The 16,385-nt window shown below is 38.4% G+C and overlaps 1 protein-coding gene across 1 annotated transcript in view; it reads left to right on the top strand.

Annotated features, from left to right (window-relative positions):
* LOC139728551 (unconventional myosin-Id-like) overlaps window positions 1–16,385 on the top strand; it is a 105,497-nt gene that overhangs the window by 62,600 nt on the left and 26,512 nt on the right. Inside the window, exons 8-15 of the mRNA XM_071639488.1 lie at window positions 245–387; window positions 2,315–2,540; window positions 3,856–3,986; window positions 7,391–7,520; window positions 8,082–8,159; window positions 12,735–12,901; window positions 13,647–13,854; window positions 15,674–15,897. Coding sequence (XP_071495589.1) covers window positions 245–387; window positions 2,315–2,540; window positions 3,856–3,986; window positions 7,391–7,520; window positions 8,082–8,159; window positions 12,735–12,901; window positions 13,647–13,854; window positions 15,674–15,897 — 1,307 coding nt within the window. The remainder of the gene's footprint in view (window positions 1–244; window positions 388–2,314; window positions 2,541–3,855; window positions 3,987–7,390; window positions 7,521–8,081; window positions 8,160–12,734; window positions 12,902–13,646; window positions 13,855–15,673; window positions 15,898–16,385) is intronic.

Below are 16,385 nucleotides of genomic sequence, written 5' to 3'. Positions count from 1 at the left end.
TCATTGTAAACACATCCTGCAAGTTTGGTGACAATTTGTTCATGCTCAGGTTATATGTACACAAACAGACAGACAGTCAGACAAACAGACTGATGGACAGACAAAAACACTGATAAACATACAGAACAGGAAACATAAGCTCTGCCGACCTGGTGTTTCACCCTACTGGGAGAGGTAAATATGAGACTGGGTGCAAATCCATCTTACCCCTGCCAACACCATCTTGTGCTCCTCTGTAACCCAGGCCATATATGAGCGACTCTTCACTTGGATTGTTGGCAAGATCAATAGTGCCATCGAGGTCAAGGGAACCGTGATGGAACATGGGAAGGAAACCGTCATTGGTGTGCTTGACATCTATGGCTTTGAAATCTTTGATGACAATAGGTAAGGAAACCTTTACCACGCCAATTTTCATTGTCGTAAAGCAGTTCACTAGAAGAATGTGTTGGAGGACATTTCAAGGGGTTTAATTTTTTAACCTCCACATGCTGATAGAGCAAGCAAAAATTACTTTTGTTTTTCTTCTTTTTTTTGTGCCTGTGCAGTCATCCAGTCTTGTCATTTTGAATAAATGTTTTTAAAAAATGGAAGAAAGTTCAGCTTTTGAAACAAGACAGTGTGATTCACGAGCCTATCTTCTTTGGATAGACATAATGAAAGTCAGATTTCATTGCAAATTCAAAGATTTTGCTGTTATTGCTTCCTTAATCTTTCAAAGAAATCAATTTTGCTCGACATAAGGATCCTGTATGACAGAATATTAGACAGAATTAAGAAAGTAGTCACTTGGAGTTGCATATGATGTCATTCTGGTGACTGCTCTGATTTTATGCAACTTACGTATACATTTGTTGCAGTGGTCATTCACATAAAAGGTCAGTTAAAGGTGTGCATAATACCATCATGTGTGAGGTAATTGTTATATGTAATGGAGCAGTGCGGACTATACTTTTTCCTTCACACAAGCTAATAACTCTGTTGAGCTAAATTGTTTGCAGAGATTGGTCATGTAATGCACAGTTTCAGATCGTTAAGCCATTCAGAGCACAAAAGGGTATTTACACTGGAGCAAAATGTACTCAGAGAGATACATTATAAAGTGGAGTTTACACCATTGTTAAAGATACTGATACTAGCATAATCATGCATCATTCTAATGCACTCACAACTGTGCACCATCTGCAAAGCAATCCAGTAGTGTATTTGCAGCAATATAGATGTGAGATCTGTGTCAACTGTAGGTGCTTTATGTACCAGGCTGACAATAGATTAAGATCACTTGTTGGGAATTATCACCTGCGAAAAGACAACTACTGTAGATTAAACTTTTACTACAAGGTCTTGACTTCCTAATCAGATCAATAAATCTGTGTAAATATCAGTAAATCATTTACATACAAGCGCGCTGGAACGTGTTTTTTGGGGGGCAAACTCTTGATGGGGTCATATTCATGTGACGGTGTGAGATCCTCGGCAAGGGAGCAAAGCAACCAAGCGGTAGGGACTTTTTATAAAATGCAGTACAATGAAAGCGTCTTTTGCGCTTCTGTTAATCTCACATATAGCTTGCATTTTATGTGACTATCAAGCTGTGTTCCCTACTAGATTTGTGTGTATATTCTAAGCTTCCGTCACTGTTTTGTGAGCCAAAGTCTTGCATTTACAGTAATATACAGCTGTAGCTACTGGTCATTTGAAAGAAAAATAATTTTAGATTTGTCATGCAATTTACATCAGAGCAAAGCTTGAGAGTTTTTGTACAATTTTGCTTACTATATGTCCAGCTTAACAGAAATCTATAGAAGTTACATATATAGATTGAAAAAAACAGAATGTCATGTCAACCATGACTATGTTGGTCTCTCAGAATAATTTGGCACACAGGGTTTTTACCATGGCACGTAAAGAGTTAAAATAGTGTGCACTGGAAGTGTTTCTGGAAGGCGTACCTCATTTAACCAATGTTCCTGATCATCACGTGGCCTTTTATGTGGTGAATACTGTACTCAAAATGATTTCAATAATTGATTGAATTTAGATTTTGTAGTATTTGGAAATTATTGTTGTACTACACATAAACAATATTTTATATAATTCATCCTCTCATCCTTCCACTCAGTGTCTTTGGTTTATTTATTCATCTACTTTACCATCTACTTCTAGTCATTTACACGTTGATTCATGAATAATTAGTGCATTTACACTTATTCATGTAGAAGTTTTTTTTCCTTTCCATACACATACATGTTGTAGCTCTGCATTAATTTCTATAAAAATGAATAATATCAACACCAGTTAATACCATTTCCAGTTTTGAACAGTTCTGCATCAACTACTGCAATGAAAAGCTGCAGCAGCTGTTCATTGAGCTGGTGTTGAAACAGGAGCAGGAGGAATATGAGCGGGAAGGCATAGAGTGGACCAATGTTGAGTACTTCAACAACTGCATCATCTGTGACCTTGTTGAGGAGCAGCACAAAGGTGTCATCGCCATCTTGGATGAGGCCTGCCTAAACGTGGGCAAGATCACGGACAAGGTGACTTACAGTAGGGACCAATGTGGCATTTTATCCTAGTCTTTCTGTCATCACCCACTCTCATTCAAATTTGCACCAAGCACATCTTGAAATACAAACAATCTCTGGCCCATCTATGAGTGAATTGTACTGTTTCAAAATAACTGACTTTAAATGCTCTCAGATTTATGGTTCTGAAAACCAAATCTACAGTACTATATTTGCAATGTAATTTTTGAGCTGTTTAGCATGAAACCAGTAGCTGGAGGTTAGTGTTACTGCAGAGTAATCATACAGATGGGTTTGTATGTGTTTGGATATATGTGTTAAAGCTCATAGATTATGGTTTGTTCCTTGAAAATCAGAGGGAGACAGGTGTAAATCCAAGTAATAATCAAGTACATATCATTTTTAAGACGCTGTCATCAAATTTGAGCTTTCACTTAAAATGGCGGTCTCTTGCACTTTGTTCGTACTGATTTGATTGAACTGTCAACAATTTTCCAATAGATCATGTCCTACTACAATTCACACATACTATATGATTGGTTTATATACATGTTTATCCATATAATATTTTATTTTTGTTCAGTGTATGATTATTTGTGGAAAAATTGTGTGCTATATATTTTATCTATTTTGTGAAAAATGCAGAAATCAAATCAAATCAAATCATATTTAAAGGACACCAATACTCTGAGTATTATGTTTGGTGTACATGTATTTGTAGAATATACTTGAGACATGCCCTCTGCAAAGTATTAGAACTTTTTCTCATTCCAATTTAATTGGATTTATTGGGGTTTAAAAGTAAATTTTAAAGAATATACAAAAACAAATATAATTTGAAATGGACTCGTTGATCACCCTATTCTTTCATTTGAACTATCACGCTATCAGTATTTCTTTTCCAAATATGCCTTGAATGATAGTGACATGCAATGTGTGCGCATGATCTGCTTACTGATCGACATGGAATCTCAATATTATTCATAAAGACGCACATGTATAGTTAGAATACGCGCACATCAGTACCAGCACTTCCGGAGCAGAATTTAAATGTGCCAAGCACAAGTGCCAAATTATTATAGTGATATGATCTGATTTATCAAAATATGTATACTTTCAGAGGCTATCACAGGTGAATTATGGCTGTATTTTACCTGTAAACAAACTCAATTTCTAGTGTATTGGTACACTTAAACTGATGTTCTCAACTACATGTTCAACTGTACAGATACTACTGTACATTGTAACTTTGGCACCTTTAAATGGCTTTATGCATTTATTTATGAAAATTTTCATTGTGTTTTTCTCTTTTAAAAAAACTAACTAGATCTTTCTAGATGCAATGAATAAGAAGCTGGCCTCTCATCCTCACTACGCCAGTCGGGCCCTGAAGCCTGCTGAGAAGAGCTTGGAGCATGGCAAACACTTCATGATAAAGCACTATGCTGGTGATGTCATGTGAGTCTCATCTCAGAACAAATGTGACTCATCAATTATGAGTCCCTGCTTTTGCACTCACAAAGAGACAAAGTCATCTGACAAAAATCTATAATTGACCCTGTCTAGCAGATATTTCCTCTTCTCAGTGGTAGTCCCTGTGTAGTTGATGGTGCAGACTGTAGAATAATCATGAAGAATTACCTATCTCTTCTAAAGGTTAGATATTTGATCTATGTCTTTGTTCAATATGATCAACTCCATTAAAGGAGAAATTTACCCCAAAATACATCAAGAATTAATGCACATGGTGCATTACTTAACTCATTGATTGCAAACACACCAGTAGCTTTGTACATCAGAAATGAATGAACGATCATGCAGAGCTCCAGTGTGTCACTGAACTATGCATGTAGTACTGGGGCATATGCTTGCATGGTGTACATTCAGAACTGTTTTATATCTTTTCTGTTGTAATAGCATGACAGGCAGTGTGGTACATGTGCAAAATGTGAGTAAAATGATTGCCAAATATAGAAATATACAAAGTTGCAAATCACATACGTACCACTCAAACAGCCCCTCCAAATGCATTTGCTATACAATGTACAGTCCGTGAGAAATGGGTCTGATTGCTGCTAGGCTAACACAAAAACAACCATTATGTAGTCACACGCTTATGAAACATCCATGCACAAATACCTGAAATTATGACTTTCTAGTGTATTGATTTAAAACTTTGTAACTGCCAGCACTGCAAGCTATTACCCAAACACCACTGGCCTTTTCTTTAGGATCTGGTATCATAAAAAAAAAAACCTGCAATTGTACCTACAATTGTACCAGAGGTTTTGTCAGAGCTACAACTTGAAAAACCAGAAACATTCACAGAATGAAACTTTTGTGAATTGGAGTGGACAGCCTTGTTTGCAGCATGAAAGTTCCCATATTGCCATTGGCATTCAGTGTAAATGTGTAGACAAAAACTTTCATGAGCATTATATTTTTACAAGTCTTGACTCACAAAATTTTCAACAGTTTCATGCACGCGAAAAATCTCTGGTTTTACAGTTATGCTTTCATACACTTGGCATTTCCCCTTGGTTTCTATGGCACACCAGGAACACACAGCTCAAGTCACACTTGCAGGATTTCTGTCATGCGAGTGCGACTTTTTTTGTCGCAAGAGCAATTAAACTGTTCGCAGCAGAATTTTTCATGGCAGAACAATTACATATGATAAGGTGCCATCACTGTTATTCAATGAACAGCCAAACGGTTTGTCCTCAACACTTCCCTACATCTTGCACATGAGCAGTATCCCATATTCCCTGGGACAGAGATTGGAAAAATTAAAGGCAAAGTGAACATACTGCAACGCCTGCCTATTTTAATAGGGGAAGTAATATAATTGTGGATAAAATATTTGAACAAAAGAGAAGAAACTGAGATTTGAAGAGCTGCAATACAGGAAATTGATAGGGTCTAAAATATCAAAAAGGAAAACATGCCACCAAAGTGGTATTTCTCAGTGATAATTATGATGACTATTGTATTTTCAGCTCCTTCTTATGACCCTGTCACACCTTTCTTGTCTTGAGTAAGGATTTTCCAGCACGCAGGAGAATTTTCTGCGGGCGGGCAAGAACGTTGGCTAGTTTCGCACTTGTGTCTTACCTGCTAGAGGCGTGCTACTTACCTGCTACTTACGTGTATTCCGTGTGACCAGCGTAAGAGCTTTGAAACTGATCCGTTTTCAGTTGTGAGCGGCATACAGGGACTACGAAGTACCTGCGTGGGAGTTGCCTGCGAGGTGCTGCCGCTAATGGCCTCCTACTGGTGTTCTGCGTGTACCTCTGCGGGCAACCCCCAACAACTCATGGATCACCTGGAACAAGTTTTGAGCATGCTCAAGGCCTTGTCACACCATGTCTGGGGAAACCTTGTGGGTTGACTTGCAGGGGGAAATTTTTGCTACCCGGACCTCCCTGCAGTTGGCCTGCACCTGACAGTACCTTGCATGTATCTTGCCCAGAGTTGCCCGGAAGGGCGCACAAAAGTCCAATTTACCTGCAGTCAAGTTTTGAGCATGACCAAAACTTTTTCCGGGTGAGTCACAGGAATTGCCAGCAGAACACCAGTAGGAGGCCCGTAGCTTCCTCAAGTCACAAGCAGTTGACCCGCTTGAAGTACGTAGGTAGCTCGTGGATCTATGCCTATGCGCCAGAAGCGCGTGTCATCTGTGGACATTCTATGAGCATAATACAGGTGTTTTACTGGCAATGAGCGGTGTCAATACTGTCAATATCCATGTAGCTGGTCAGTTCTGCGGGCGTGGAGCGAGCTATACGAGGAAACTGCGTGCATGCTGAGGGTCAGTTACAGCCTTTCTACTGATTAGTTGAGAGTAGGCTGCGGCCAAGATATGACATTCCTTGGGACTTCTACCATATCAAATTCCTTCAGAGGGACTCCTTCACCGAGTTTTCAGCCCTCATTTGCCACCCATGCACGTGATACACAGATCACACGGAATACACGTAAAGCAGAACATAAGTAGCATGGGTCCAGCAGGTAAGATGCATGCAAAACTCGCCCAAATCTTTGTCCGCCTGCAAAAATTGGCCTGCATGCTGGAAAATCCCTACACGTAACAAGCCCGCGTAGCTTGCCCAGAAAGGTGTGACAGCGCCTAAACTTGGCTGCGGGCAAATAGGACTTGCTTGCGCAACTCCGGGCAACTACGTACGACAGTTGAGATACGTGCTAGGCACTGTCATGTGCGAGTCATCTGCGGGGACCTTCCAGTAGCAAAAATTGTTCTTCGCAAGTCACACGCAAGGCTTGTCCAGAAAGTTGTGACAGGGTCTTTAAAAAACCATTGACAAATTTTCACCAAACTTGGTGGGTAGCATCCCCATGGTAAGATCTTGATTTGTTCAATTTTTTTTTTTCAAATTTGTTCATGCCCCCTGCCCCCACCCAAAAGCATAAACTAAACTACAATGATCTTTATAAAGTTGTGTTGGAAGTTCACCAAATTAAAAATGTATTTAACAAACTAAACTCTATAGCTGTCTCCCACTGAATTGTGATTTACACCAGAGCCATACATCAAAGTCAAACTGCAAATGCACTGTCTGATGATCGGGTAGCAGTATATTACATACATGTTGAGACCAAAACTCTTGGTAAAGCAACCATTGATAAAAAAGAACACTATGTCACACATACACAACAAGAAAAAGAAAACAAAAAATTCAAGTTTCCCTGCTCTGAACAAATTTCATGGCAATGACACTATGACAATTGAAGTGATGTAGTGTACATGAAATGCATACCTAATGGACCATATTCATCCATGTATTGAAGGCAAACAAAGTGATCTTCTGATGTGTTTTACATGTATGTTTATGTACATGTAGGTATGATGTGGATGGATTTATGGATAAGAACAAGGACACTCTCTTCCAGGACTTCAAGCGACTCCTCTACTCCAGCCAAAACCCTAACATCTCTCACATGTGGCCTGAAGGGCAACAGAAAGTGACGGCTGTAAGTAGACACAGGGTCACAGTAATGTGATAGACAACTATCTTTGATCTTATGATAGCTACATGACACATCGAGAATGTAATATGGCCCAGGTGTTTCATTCACTCTAATTGCAAATTGGTTTGAACTTTCACTGCCAGATTTGTGTGTATGTTTTGCACATAGCCATATTTTGGACAGTGCTTCCACTTTAACAATCATGAATGAATGAATGAAAATGGTTTCAGTAGAGAAATGAAATATCACCTTTAACTAGAACTGCCATAAACAATACTCACTCTTGATTTTGTAATTCTAAACTTTGGAGTCTAGGTGGAAGAAGGATAGCACTTTTAGAAACCACCAAAGTTCAGATATTGACCTTTTTACCCAACATATGTATATACTCTTCATGGCCTACTGGAAAATCTGCCCCCATGTGACTGCAAGGTTTGTGATGAATGGTCGCTAATATATTTTGCAGTTTGTCGTCGAGTCAGTGCCACTTTAAAGAGATACTGTATTTACTGATTGTGGAAGTAGATGCCTACAACATGTCAGTGAAATTTAATTTCCATCCAGGTAACCAAACGACCGCCCACTGCTGGAACAGTCTTCAAGAACTCCATGATTGAGCTGGTCAAGAATCTCGCCTCAAAAGTGAGACCTGAAGTTATATAATATGAACTAATCACAATTTGAATTAAACACAAATTGTTGAAACAAAGAAGTACATGTCATAACATTAGTTCAATAGATTTCTGGATGAATAAGGTCAAGCTTAACCAATTGAGGACGAGTCCCGAGTTTACTCGGGCAAGCGTCTATGGGAAATGCGTGTTGTAGCAAAATCAAACCGTCCTCAACGGGTTAAAATTTGAGTACCAGTATTATGTCTTGAAGCAGCATATGCCATGTATTTAATCAAACTTGATCAAAAGCACACTGTGATGTGATAGTTCATTAGTGAAACTTTTAGGCAATTTCATCACATGGACGAGTCAAAATGAAATAACAAGCAAACATGGAAATTTAAAAAAACAGCTGATTTCAAGGGCAAGTTACATTAGTCTTTCTTACATCTTTCATTAGACCACTTATATTCCACACAACCACAAACAAATCTCTTGCATTTTTATCATACCTGATCATTTTACTTTGTTTAGCTGTTCAAATGTTCTCTCTGTAATTTAGCAGTAATAAAATAACTCAGGATTCTTTTGTCCATATATTTGAGTTCAGTTACAGGTCAGACTCTTTCATATTCTGTGTCCTGTATTGTTTTCCATTTGAATGATATTTTCTGTATTAAAGTTCACTGTATGTGTTTGTAGGTATTTGTTTATCTTCCTTCATATTGCCGTTTCATGTTATCAACTTGCCTTCGTTATGATAAAGTTTAGTTGCACAGGAGTGAAATAGTGAAGGAAGATCCATGGACCTTTTTTAGGGTACAAATGCAGGCAAACCAGCGTGTTATACCTATTAAATGTTGGTAGTACTCCTTTCTTGTATGATTTGAAGTTATTGTAGCTTCAAATCTACTGCATCTACTATCAAATACCGTAAACACTCGTGTACAGCGCGTCTTTTTTGTCCTGAAAATATTGAAAATGGGCGTGCACCTTACACATGAATGCAAGTACCTGAGCCCGTTTTTTTTGTTTTTTTTTTATTTTCTGGCCCTGTGTCCAAAGTCAGGGTGTGCTATACACATAGTCCAAGAGCATTAGGTCAAAAAAGGCCTAAACCTGGACATTTTTGGTAACAAGCTGATTTTTTCAGGATAGGTCCAGAATAATGTCTAGAATAACATACTAAAAGTCCTCAAAAATCCTCTTTGAGCGTTTTCCGCTATCCAAGATGGCGTCCAAAATGGCCGCCATTTCCAGAAATTCTTATTAACTTTTCAACCAGAGAACCCAAATACGAAATTTGAATGTCTAGATATATGTTTTGAAGTATGAAGAACTCAATGAAATACATATCAAGAGATGTTGGTGCACGCAAGTACCGAAATCCAAGATGGCGTCCAAAATGGCCGCCGTTTTCTGCAATTCTTATAGCTTTTCAGCCAGGTAACCCAAATACAAAATTTAAATGTCTAAATATATGTTTTAAAGCATGAAGAACTCAATAAAATACATATCAAGAGATGTTGGTGCACGCAAGTACCGAAATCCAAGATGGCGTCCAAAATGGCTGCCGTTTTCTGCAATTCTTATAGCTTTTCAGCCAGGTAACCCAAATACAAAATTTAAGTGTCTAGATATATGTTTTGAAGGTTGAAGAACTCAATAAGATATATATTAACCCGTTGAGGACGAGTCCCGAGTATACTCGGGCAGGTGTCTATGGGAAATGCGTGTTGTAGCAAAATCAAACCGTCCTCAACGGGTTAAGAGATGTTGATGCACACAAGTACCGTAATCCAATATGGCATCCAAAATGGCTGCCATTTCCTGATTTTTTTATAACCTTTCAGCTAGGGAACCCGATACACAATTTAGGCGTCTTTACAAGTTTCAAAACATGAACTCAATAAAATACATATTAAGAGATTTTGACGCATGACTGTACTGATTTAACCGCTCGAGCTCTTCCTAATATGGAAAATGGGGTGAAAAATGGCTGGCGGCAGTCACAATTTTATCTCACAATTATGTAAATAAATGTTGGTTTAGTTTATAAAATGCTTTGTATTTAAGATATAGTTCTTATGTGTAAAGTATACAAATAAAAGCATTTGGATGTTAAACTCAAGGAGTGTGTCCTTCTTGCGAGAGAAATATTTCACCAACAGATTTGTTGCTAAACAGAGAGCCTACCAGAAGGCAATATCTTTTTACCACATATGGTCTACTGCAGTATTTTCGTCACCTTAAGCAATTGTTAAGCATATGAGATGAAAATTTAGTGCTAGCCCCTTTTTTATTACCAGCGCATTTGATGTCTTGTCTACCATGAGGTGAGTTCCAGTTGAAACTGTCAGTTATCACTTGAGAAGTTAAAGCAATTCTTTTTGATATCTGTGCTACATAAATGTAGACACTAATAATAAATTAGTGTCTACATGTGGTACAAAATAATGTGTAATTCATCATATGACAGTGAATTTCTTTGGTGCAGTATATTGCTTACCTAAACATATAGTGTCTAAATTATCTTATTCATTTCTGTAGATTTGGTATGTTATATAATGAATAGAAATCAGAGCATATGGCACTCATATTTATTGGTACATGGAGAAGGGATACTCCTCCACCACACGAGGGACCTTTTTTCTTTCTTTTTTTTACTCGAAAGTGAAACATATAGTGCAAACGTTTGGTAAGATATTAAATTATTTCCATGAAAGAGTCTGAAATTGGATATAAATTAGTATTCAGAGAAATGAGCAATATCATTATGGAAGGATGTGGAAGGGGGATCCCCTCCCCCCTCCCCCAACATGAGGGAGATTTTGCATTTTCAGACCTGATATTCAGACATCTGTTGCACCCTATTGGTGAAATATTACATTTTTTCCATCAAAAAAAGGGGGAAAAAAAGATATATAATCATGGAAGTGTGCGGTTATAGGGTTGCCTGCTCCCACACGAGGGAAAATTTCATATTTTCGGACTTGAAATTCACAGAGCTGTTGCATCCATGTGGTGAAATATCCGATAATTGTTTTCTACTTGAAAATGTTAGGAAAATATATATATTCAGGAAAGTGTCGGGGAGGGAGAAGTGTGAGAGGAGAATACTCCTTCCCATATGATGGAAATTTTGGGATTTTCCAATTTGAAATTCAGAGATTTAGCGCACTCTTTTGGTGAAATTATCTGAGATTTGTTTTTGTCCTAAAAGTAAGAAAATATATATATATGGAAATATGCGGGGGAGGTGTATGAGGTGATGCACCCTCCACCAAAATGGAGATTTTTTTTTTCAGGTTACAGGTTTTATGGTGCGCTCTATTGATGAAAATACTAGATTTTTGTTTTTATTAAAAAGTGTAAGTAGAATAAAGACTAGCATATTCAAGGCAATGAGCTAGTAGAGGATGGGGGTGGGATCACTTTTTGACTGGAGGGAGTTTTGCATTTCGATGATGGTCATTAAACGGCCTAATGCACCCTTGGTGTTATAATTGAGAAAATTGTCTATCCTCAAAGAGTAGATAATAATAGTCTCAATATCCCCATCCCCCACGCAACACGAGGGAGCTTTTACACTTGAATAGAAATGAAAATAATGATATCATTTACACACATTTGAAGGAATATTTGGGAATTGTTAATCAAAGGGGTATTTAATATATATTGGGGGAAGTGAGTGGTTGAAGAGTTAGGGCAAATTACCCTCCAATATGAGGGAACTAACTTTTGCAGTTTGTATTCAAAGTGAAAGATCTAGTGCACACTTTTTGATGACAGATTCGGAAATTTCGTTGGGTTCCTTATGTCTTAAAATATATATTTATACATTTAAGTGCATATCGCGGTTACGTAGTTGCAGGGTTATGAGAAAAACACGAAATGGCAGCCATTTTGGACACCATTTTGGATTTCTGAAAGTGCTTAAGTGCTTTATTTGTGTTTCAAAATCTCTGAATAAGTATTATATTTGGTTTCTTGTGACTCCAAACGTATATTTCGACATTCCAAGTGTACAGTTGAAATCTACTTGCAAAATTATGGAGAAAAAAAAAAAAATCAGGAAATGGCGGCCATTTTGGACACCATTTTGGATTACGGTACTTGTGTGCTTCAACAACTCTTAATATGTATTTCATTGAGTTCTTCTTTCTTCAAAACATATATGGTAGACATTTAAATTTTGTGTTGAGGCTACCTGGCTGAAAAGTTATAAGAATTTCAGAAAATGGCGGCCATTTTGGACGCCATCTTGGATTTTGGTACTTGCATGCATCAACATCTCTTAATATGTATTTTTATTGAGTTCTTCATGCTTCAAAACATATGTTTAGGCATTTAAATTTTGTATTTGGGTTCTCTGGTTGAAAAGTTATAAGAATTTCTGGCAATTGCAGCCGTTTTGGACGCCATCTTGGATTGCGGAAAACGCTCAAAGAGGATTTATGAGGAATTTTAGTATGTTATTCTAGACATTATTCTGGACTTATCCTGAAAAAAATCAGCTTGTTACCAAAAATGTCCTGGTCAAAAACTATTAAATACTCTTGGACTAACAGGAGTGTAATGGCAAATTGTTCTCCTCTTCTAGGAACCTTTCTATGTCCGCTGCATCAAACCAAATGAAGAGAAATCTCCAGTGCTCTTTGATGACACCAGGTGCCTGCACCAAGTCAGATACCTGGGACTACTAGAAAATGTGAGAGTGAGAAGAGCAGGGTTTGCTTCTAGGCAGCTCTACCAACGATTCTTACTGAGGCATGTATATATGTTTTTTTCTGTTGTGCGACTCAGATTTGTAGCAGAAAATTCACATAATGCATCTTATCTCAAGTTAGCATTTTGAAAGTTGTCTTTGATACAAAGAGTATGCTGCTTTTATGATGAGCCTTGCAAGTAGGAATACAGTATGTAGTCTGTGGATTATTTTATATGTCTTTTTAATGTTCATGGCCTCAAAGACTTTTGTGACAGACATTTTATATGTCCCATAGTGAAGGCCAAAGTTGACAATAATGGGCAGAAAACACTGCTCCATGTTCCTGGATGTCTGCACAACCTTAACCAATTTACTGGGTCATCTCACCATGTAGTATGTGTTATTGTGGTCCTTCATAAAATGTGATTATTTCTTGTCTGAACCATCAAAAGACAAATTGTCACATTGACCAGGACTACCTATGTGTCACCCAAAATGGTGTGTGTCGTATTTCAGATCTAATGTACGCATCATGAAATAGGTTGTTTTGAAGGATATAAGATAATTTACAGATAAGTTAGCAGATCAGATCCTTGAGTAAGACAAAAAATCAAATTTAATGTCAAATTCACCAAACTTAGTTTCAGTTGTCAGTATCAAAATTACAACTTCTCACAGTACAATAAAAATGACCAATCTCTTTCCATTCTTTGCATGAACCTGATAAATAAGCATATATACTACCGGTACACAGTCTTCTATAGTATTTCAATTTTCAGTTTAAAACTGTGATAACATGTGCAGATACAAGATGCTTTCTGGCTACACCTGGCCCAATTTCCGTGGTGGGAATGACAAGCAGGGAGTCCAAACTCTGATTGAGGAACTCTCCCTGGGGCACGATGTCAAATATGGCAAGACAAAGATTTTCATCCGCACACCACGAACCATTGTGCAACTAGAGGAGGCTAGGACCAGACTGCTACCTGCCCTGGCTACTTTCCTCCAAAAGGTATCACATCAACATCCATTTTGAAGTGTCATTAAATCATCAACTCCTGTTTCTCCCACTCCATATGTACATACACAACAAAAACTGCACACCAGGTAGTCCAAATACCTTTTCTACCATGCATGTTGTACCTGAGACAAGAGCATGTAAATTTAGTACCAGTACAGGGAAGGTGTGTACCTGGTACCAAGGTACATCCTGTGAAAGAATGACAAGAACAAAGGTTTGAATGTGTTTTAGGTTACCCCTGTGGTACTAAACAAGTCTATCTTCAGGAAAGTATCTCTAGTATTTTTTTTTTTTTTTTTTTTGGGGGGGGGGGGGGCAAATTTGGGTCAACTTAGGCCAAAATTTGACATTCTTTGATTACTCAAAAACAAGTATCAAATTGCTTTAATATATGTGTTGTCCAGCATGCATGCACGGCCCCCAAAACCCTGAAATTAGGGATTCTAAAAATTTTTCTCCAGAACCAGATATAATAGGGCTAAGTTAGTGCTATGAGTGAGTACATTTGTGACTATAGTTTCAATTTTGTTCATGATGGAGAATCTAGAAGTCCCCCCCCCCCCCCCTTGTAGACATGTAGACACTGCATGTATGCCCTCCTGGAGGCTTCCCAAAGCCACCCAAGTTTGCTATGTTCTCTTCTCAGTTAATTATCTTCAAGAATACTATTGCAACATATTGCAGTGTTATTGGCAAATGATATGATAAGAATATAGCTGATTGACAAATTGCCCTACATCGACGTAAATAAGCACTGAATTGATCAGTGTTTTAGTAGTAGCCATGATAAAAAAATCATGGGCGTACATACTCGAGCAGGATTCGAACCTACGACCTCCTGATCACCGGACAGGCGTCATCTCCACTAGACCACCGAGCTTTTGCCCGACAGCAAGTGTTGGTTCTAATCCTTATAGCATGCAGCGGGTACTGCTTTGTTATTCAAATTCAACAAATTCTTCCGTCGAGATGTTTTCATTGCAACTGATTGGCTACTACTAAAACACTGATCAATTCAGTGCTTATTTACGTCGATGTAGGGCAATTTGTCAATCAGTTGCAATGAAAACATCTCGACGGAAGAATTTGTTGAATTTGAATAACAAAGCAGTACCCGCTGCATGCTATAAGGATTAGAACCAACACTTGCTGTCGGGCAAAAGCTCGGTGGTCTAGTGGAGATGACGCCTGTCCGGTGATCAGGAGGTCGTAGGTTCGAATCCTGCTCGAGTATGTACGCCCATGATTTTTTTATCATGGCTACTACTAAAACACTGATCAATTCAGTGCTTATTTACGTCGATGTAGGGCAATTTGTCAATCAGTTGCAATGAAAACATCTCGACGGAAGAATTTGTTGAATTTGAAGAATATAGCTGTTGTGAAGTGTTATGCATTGAAAGAAATGTGATATTGTGTAACTGTACTAGCTGTTATCAGGTAAATACTCAATAATGTTGTTGTAATCTATACCCAGCAGCATTATTTACATTGAATTGATTTGGAAAAACTGTAGTGATCAACACGATCTCATGCCACACAAGTTTTATGAGTGAAGTATATTTTATGTACCGCTGGCTAGTTGCAATTAAAAAAAAAAAGACTACAAAGTGGTTGGATAGAAAAAAAGTCCAACTGATTCCATAGAAGTCAACAAAAACTTTGAAGTTGGCAGTCTTCAATTAAAATCAATCTTCCATTTGCAGATCTTTATCATTATCAGGACATCACACTATTGCCTGATACATGTGTAGTATGTGTATGGTGTAAAGGCATATCTGCTTTTGTACTTCCATCTGGTGTGGTGCAGCTATGGAGGGGCACACTAGCAAGATGGCGGGTCAAGAAGATGAGAGCCATCTATCTGATCATGGCAGCTTACAAACGGTATGTCAAGCGCTCCTACATGAACCAGGTCCAGTCCACCTTTGGGCGAGTGAAGCAGATGAGGGACTATGGTCGCAACTTGCAGTGGCCGGAGCCGCACCGATGGAATGTGCCAGTAGCCAGACTGCTTGAGAAGACACATCGGAGGTTGGGTCATTTTTAAGGAATCGCTTGCGGCGTCTGTCCGTCCGTCGTCTGTCCGTAACGCTACAAAAACTTCAATAACTCTTTACTCTGGGCTTCAATTGCAATCAAACTTCGAGGGAAGAGGGGTCATACAAAGTTTCACATTTTACCATATATGAAGGTCACCTCAAGGTCAAAGCTCACAGGCAGGGGTCAATGAACTTTAGGGCCCAATGTTAAGTTTTTATGGCGCGTTTCTATTAGGGTTATAACTTTTGATCCATAACTCCATTTGTGACCAAACTTGGATGGTAGATGTCCCTTGGGGAGTGGATGGTCACCACGAGGTCAATGGTCACAAGCATGGGTCAACGAACTTTTAGAGCCCAATGTTAAGTTTTTATGGCGCGTTTCTATTATGGGTCATAACTTTTGATCCATAGGTCCGTTTGTGACTAAACTTGGATGGTAGATGTCCCTTGGGGAGTGGATGATCACCACAAGGTCAA

The sequence above is a fragment of the Diadema antillarum genome, unplaced genomic scaffold (genome assembly GCF_040938485.1).
Source record: "Diadema antillarum isolate AM-2024a unplaced genomic scaffold, OU_Dant_1.0 seq00000183_RagTag, whole genome shotgun sequence".
In the NCBI taxonomy this organism is placed as follows: domain Eukaryota; kingdom Metazoa; phylum Echinodermata; class Echinoidea; order Diadematoida; family Diadematidae; genus Diadema; species Diadema antillarum.
This window is presented reverse-complemented; position numbering and strand designations above follow the sequence as displayed.